The 7069-nt window shown below is 40.7% G+C and overlaps 1 protein-coding gene across 1 annotated transcript in view; it reads left to right on the top strand.

Annotated features, from left to right (window-relative positions):
- Positions 1 to 6811: 6811 nt before the first annotated feature.
- The window catches only part of TMA16 (translation machinery associated 16 homolog), a 23328-nt gene continuing 23070 nt past the window's right edge, over positions 6812 to 7069 (top strand). Inside the window, 1 exon segment of the mRNA XM_035894472.1 lies at positions 6812 to 6965. Within this exon segment, the coding sequence (XP_035750365.1) occupies positions 6963 to 6965 (3 nt within the window). The 5' untranslated portion in view covers positions 6812 to 6962.

Genomic DNA, 7069 nt, shown 5'->3' on the forward strand with positions numbered 1-7069 from the left:
GCGCCTGGAGCACCTCCTCCCCCTCCTTCTTCACTGACTTTGGTGTCTGCAGGGCTGTTTTCTCTCGCATCCTCTCATTTCTCTTCTCTCTCCGGTTACTGAGCCGCAGCAGGTGTTTTTTCCTTCTTAAATATGTTATCAGAGAGGCACTTCCACCGTCACTGATTGGCTTGGCCTTGGCCAGCAGCGGACACAGGGAATACTTCTAGCAGCTTCTCACAGAAGCCACCCCTGTATCCCCCCCACTACCAAGACCTTGCCACAGAAACCCAATACACTACTGTCACTCAAACTTTAATGGTACACAAAACATTGAGATTTCAATCATTCCAGGTTTTTTTGTGTCCCACAGAAATATGAATTTTGTAGGCTAATTTGGTAGCCATCTTCTATATTGTCAAATTTTTTTTCTTATGTTTCTATTCCTAGTGTATTTATAGTGAAAATACCCTGATATATTTAGAACAGGTCTGATAAATTTATTGGGCAGTAGATTTGATTCACTACTGAAGAAAAAAGTTATTATAGCTTAAGCCTCACAAGAATAAAATTAAGTAATTTTTGTTTGCAACTTCACAAATAGGCACATTTCAAAGGGGATAAGGAAGAATTCTTTAGATGGGTGCCCAGATAGGCTGGACAGAAGTTCAAGCAGAGGCAGAAGCGGTTCATTCTGTAAGCCACAGGCATGTTGCTCAGATGTATCTGCCCACATGCTGAACTGTCGATCATTTTAACTGAGCTTTAAGCCACTGGGCACACCAAAGGCCCAAAGGAAACTGTGGGTTCCAGAAATCTGAATCTGTGCATACTCACACACTCACCTGCACCCTGACTGGAGTTTGGTCCTGAAGGGATCCTGCAAAACGGAGTATCTAAAGGATCCAATATATGAGATTTTATTTTCTTTGCTGAAGGTGCCATATACACATACAGTGGCAGCATGTTATACTACTACTCTGTAGTCTCATCTCTGGTTCTTTCTTCTAGGAAAGTTTTAAACTTTAAATTTGATGTCCAGTATCTTGAAACTGGGAACCGTCAGCATATGCTGCATGGCTGCTGTGTTGCCAGGGACTTTCAAAATATGGAGAAGAATTGGTTTATTTGAAACATTTTTATTCTACCATGTGTGAATTTTTTTGGACTGTGGTGGAAGTACAGGGCATGGGAAAGGAAAAGAGGAAACAGACAGGATAGAAGAGGGTGATTTTACAAGACACTGTAGGTTATTTGCATGTATAATGATTTTTACCACATAATTTTTAGTATTTTTAATACCTTAAGTCCTATTTAGAATTTTAGAATATCTGTAAGCACACAGTACACCAGAGAGCCTCCTAAAAATCTAAACAATTATAGTGGTTATAGTGGCAAGAGCACTAATTTTAGAAGGTTAAAGGGATTGATAACACGGTTGACCATGCCAGGTAATTGCATTCGCCTAGGAGGATCTGTCAAAAGGAATAGGTGGTCTGCTGTTGCTCTGATTAGGAACAGGAATCCATTAGGAAGAGCTTGAGTTAATTAGAAAGGAGAGATTAAAAACAAAACAAACAAAAACCCCCCAGCATTTAGAAAAATCAGGAAATGCAGAATAAGTAGCATGAAACATAATCAAAGGAGCACTTATGTGCTCTTGGTAGTTTCCTGTGTGGTATAGTTTAGAAATAGTTGTAGACCAGGAAGGAAAGAGTAAAGTGTATAAATAATAATACACCAGAATCAATGACAGAAGTAAAACCAAATTTGCTGAATATGAGCTATTCAAACAAAATTTCAGATGAATGCTGGAAAATCTGCTATAATCTACATTAAAACCACAAGTTTCAAAACAAGGCTCTCTTGCCTTCATTTAAAGCTCTGTTGAGTCATTGAAATCAAATTTCTAGAAATGCTACCTCAGCTACACAGATAAAGATGTTCACAATCTGTAAACTGTAAACTTAAAAAATGTCATGGAATTGATAGGAATTTGATTTCAAAGCACAAACCTGGCTAAATTAAAAGCAAATGGCATTGTATTTATGAAATCAGGATACAGCAAATATCAGGGTGTACCTCTAACCCAGCCAAGGCATCCTCAGATTTGCTGAAGCTCAGTCAGTGAATGAACTGTGACAACACTGAGCTCAGCTTTACCTGATTTATTGATTTACTGATACCTGGTTTATTTATATTTAAACAATCCCAGGAACAACACCATACCAGTTCCATTCATGTCCTCACTGCTGTGAGCAGATCCAAACTCTGCATATATAGAAAGAAACTGGCATTCCTAATAGCGTATCATTCAGTAGGAACTTTGCAAGAAATTTATATTAAGTGAAACAATATAAGACCAAACACAATTTAAAGCTAGTGGTGTGCTTTTGATTATGTCTACCATCATGTGGCTATACATTCCATTCATTAAGGTGATAGCACATATGAAAATCACAAATGCAAGACAGACTAGCTTAAAAAAACCCACAACTGTAAGCATAACTTTGCAATTTTCTACTTCTGTTGTATTGCTTGGCCTTATTGATAGCATGGAATATAATCAAGAAACTCTACATGTGTCTCTCCACTAAAGCTCTACTACAGATGCATTTCAGACTAAGGCAGATCCTGCCAAAGCTATGTCTGACTGCTCGCTCTTCCCTCACTGAAGTAGTTTCCCCTGCTCATTACTTTTTTTCTTGTTTCTAATCCCAGCTGTTAATTGCTTTAACCTTTGGTTGATTCCCTTCAACTCAGGAAATTTGCATTTTACTAAAACTAAGCTAACCACAATTTTAACCTCCATTCTAATTAATGCAATTATAACATTGTAAATGAGATTTTCAAGAATATTCAGAAATTGGTCTAAGTCTTACATGTCCATTGATCTAATTCTTACATGTCAGAATTTCTGAAAAAATGGTATTGCCATTACAATGGGGTCTCCTCAGAATTGTATGGCTACTGTCTCCTAAGTACCATAATGTAGTTACTGCTTTATATCATGTTGTGACGTGATATTTCATAGTAACTAGGATTTAATATGAAATCTGGGTTTGGATGTAAGAATATTTAATCTGTGCTTACTAAACCCATTTTATTTTGCCTCATTGATACAGGACACTAAGAAAGACAGTCACAGCCAGGTATCCCTTTATTTTAATTTATGCATTTGCAATAGTATTGGCAAAATGAATGCAAAAAATGAAATTAAGATTCAGATATCAACATGCCAAATTTGGATTCTTGTGTCCTGTGGTGTGTGTCTGTCCTGCCCCCCCCCTGAAATATTAATAAGCAGCATTTTTTTTTCCAGATTAAAAACTATTTAAAGAACAAGATTGGACTCAAAATTGGTGCATGTTTAGATTGAATCGTTTTTGGTTTGTAAGTAGGTCATCAAATTAGATGCATCATCACCCAAGGGTGTCATTATAGTCAATGGTGAGAGACCAGCTGAATAGCCCCTTGGAGCTGCCCATTAGGTACAAGTATCTACAGAGCCTGCATTTCTTTCTTAATGTCCCAATTAAGAACTTCGGTTTGGTAGAATGAGTCTCGGTAATCCTGCATTGTGGGCACCTTTCAGCTCCAATGTGTGTCCCAACCACATCCTCCAGCTCAGAAGGAAAGGCAGTTATGCGCTTCCCCCTGCTTCCCACCCAGCATATCTCTGTGAAATGAAAACTAGATGGAGACCACAATAGTTTTTCTGTGGTATTTTGCCAGACATAGAGTAGCTATTGACATTTCCAGACACACTAAAGTCTTCAAGCTAAGGACATTAATCTGCGTGAGGCTGTCGCAGCTGCGAGCGCAGACACCAGGCCAACAGGAAAGCAGGTGCTCGTACCTGTATTTGCATTTGGGAGTCTGAAGGAAGGCAAGGGCTGCAGTCACAACATGGCCGTGATGCAAGTTTGGAAACTGTCTAAAAGGAAAGTCTTCAGTCAATGCTGTTTCTTCATCACTGTTTTTTCTTAGCAGACAAAAATATAGCCACATTTTTGTTCATCCAAATGAATAAAGAATCCAAATATTACTTTTTTCAACTTTGGTTTGAATTCGTGAGTCAAAATGTTTTTCACTGTCATTTTACTGTATTGTCTGACTTATATTTGATTTCGCCATTAACTCCCTTTCAGAATAGACTTCTTTCTGCAACCCCCAGTTAAATATAGGTTGCTGGTCTCATGTAGATTTCAACAGCATTAAACCGGAGCTATTCTCTAGTTTGCTACTATGATTCCCATGCTATTTGACAGCATAACTCTCAATCTATTTACTTGGATGGAGGATTTAAAATTCAGAATTCAGTTTCCTGTTATGACTGCTGAATCCTAAGTTATTAGATTAAAAAAAATTGCCACCATCACTGCCCTCTGTAGCAGTTCTGTAAATCTATGAAAGTTTTATTGCAAGTGCACAAATAAGAAGTGTTCCATTATAAGCTGAATGAAAACTTTGCTCGAGCTAATCATGCTTTACTTTTAGTAAAAAATTTGGGCAAATACTGTTGAAGGGCAATCTTTACAATGAATATATGTCTTTAAATATTTGGTCCCCAACTTGAACAGATACAATTTTCAGGTATCATTAGTAATAGATAGCAAAGTACTGCCTCCCCAGTTTTAGACAAGTGAAAGAGAACTGATATATAGAACTACAAGTGGGAAGATGTTAGTAGGAGTCATGTCTGTATGGGACCCTGTCTCCTGGAAGCAGAACATACTCCACTAAAAAGCATGCCTGCTCCTGTGAGACACCTTCTGTATCAGTGAGTTACTATTCTACTATTTTTTTCTGCCAAAACACTTAAGTAGCTAGAAGAACTTGGACTCTTAGTTTTTAAAGGAAAATTACAGTCTTTTCCACTTTTTTTTCACAGACAGGGGTGAAAGAAGTACTATTCAAGATAAAAGGACAATGCCAGCACAGGAACGCACAATGCATGTGGGCATGAATTGGTTACAAATATATTTGTGATGAACATCAGAAAATGTTTTAAGCATAAGAGAAGTGACATCCTGGGAAAGGTCTATGGAGAAGGACATTAAAAAAAAACACTTCCAGTGCAGGAACAGGTTTTACAATATTATTACATTATTATTACATATTTACATTTATTACACAATGCTATGAGACAATGACTGTGGTTTTTAGCAATTAAGCAGATAAGTAGTAAGAAAGCTTTGGCTGACACCTCACCGTTTAGTTTTTTTTACGTTTCTAATACTGGAGCTGTTACACATTTTCACATTACAAACATGTTTGACTGTTTCTGGTAGCTTGAAGAACAGCAGGTCTCCAATGGTGGCACATTACCCAGCAATACTCAGAGCTGTCAACTACATTCCCTGATCTGTAATAATATCAAAGAAAAACATCATTAACCTGAACAATTCACAGATCAATTATAAAAGTGAATATATTTTAACATAATAGCAGTGACCCTAGCCCACTGAGAGTCTTTGACAAGTGCCACAGAGATGTTAAGAGAAATTATGAATTATGTGTGTGGGAAGTTATATCTCAGTAAGAAATATAAACTCAAGGCATTACTATATTGTAAAAAGGACTTTTATTCAGCACTTCTGCATTCACAGCTATTCACAGGGAACGTGAAATAAAGAAGTGTCATGAAATGATCCGAGGGCTGGAGCACCTCTCCTATGAGGGACAGGCTGAGAGAGTTGGGCTTGTTCAGCCTGGAGAAGAGAAGGCTGTGGGGAGACCTGATTGCGGCCTTCCAGTACTTAAAGAAGGCCTAAGGAAAGGGTGGGGACAATCTTTTTAGCAGGGCCGGTTCTGACAGGACAAGGGGTAATGGTTTTAAACTAAAACAGGGTAGGTTTAGACTAGATATAAGGAAGAGATTCTTTACAATGAGGGTCGTGAAACACTGGAACAGGTTGCCCAGAGAGGTAGTGGAGGCCCCATCCCTGGAAACCTTCAAGACCAGGTTGGATGGGGCTCTGAGCAACCTGATCAAGTTCACGGTGTCCCTGCTCACTGCAGGGGGGTTGGACTAGCTGACCTCTAGGGGTCCCTTCCAACCCAAAAGATTCTATGATTCTATGAAATTACTACTTAATAACTCAGTATTAAGCATTATTGTGCAAAAATAATGGCACAGGCAGGTGCCCATGAATTTTTGATTGCCATTTAGAAGCAGATCTTTTATACCACTGGTAGAGATTGGTGGGTCAGCACAGTAAAAGAAAACATCCCATCTTAATATAACCTTCAGTCTGGAAAATTATTTTTATTGTCCTTTCACAGGTGTAAGGTGGGTGCCTGCAGAAGTGGGGCTGGACCAAACGCAGCCCGCTGATGGGTGTCAGGACCTCCTCACGGGGGGCAGCTGGCTGCACAGCCTGCAGCGTCCCAGAGAGGTGAGGTTTACAGGAAGGGATAAAGTCTGTCAGCCTACATGACAAAGTTGGCAAGAACAGGGATGTCTTGGGACAGAAGTCCTTTCTAAAGCCTGGTGAGAAGCCACGCGGTCCAAACCAAAGGAGGGCCGGTCTCCAAGTGCTTCTCATTTAATATTATAGAAATGAATGAAAACACACGATGGAAAAAAGTTATCAGCACCTGAAAAGCAAGACGTAACAAGGCCTACAGGCGGTGTCTCTCATGAGCCTGCGATGCTCGGAGCTGAACAGTCACCAATCATTTTCCATAGGCCCATGGTCTGGGGTGGTGACTTCCCACCACAAGCCTGCGTTAAGACGGCTCTGGAGCAGCTCTGCAGCCCAGGCCAACGCGCACCTTTGTGCTCGTGCTCTCTTTGTTTTCGGGGGGGGATAAGGGGGAAGAAAAGCCACACTCATCACAAAGCGAAGCTGCTTGAGTCAGGGAAGCTGGTGGCAAGGGGCACCGCCGTGCCGCGGAACGTCAGCCGCCCTGCCCGCGCCGCCCGCCCGGATCCCTTTGGCTGGTGCGCGGCGGCGGCGGAAGGAGGTTCACTCGCCATGGTGCGGCATGGGGCCTGGGCAGGGGTGCGGGTTAGGGGTGTTGGTGCCGCAGCCTCTGCCCGGGGGTGAGGCTGCGGTTGGCGCCGCCGCCGCTTCTCGGGGGC

The sequence above is a fragment of the Egretta garzetta genome, unplaced genomic scaffold, assembly GCF_000687185.1.
Source record: "Egretta garzetta isolate BGI_Z169 unplaced genomic scaffold, ASM68718v1 scaffold1145, whole genome shotgun sequence".
NCBI classification, from domain to species: Eukaryota; Metazoa; Chordata; class Aves; order Pelecaniformes; family Ardeidae; genus Egretta; species Egretta garzetta.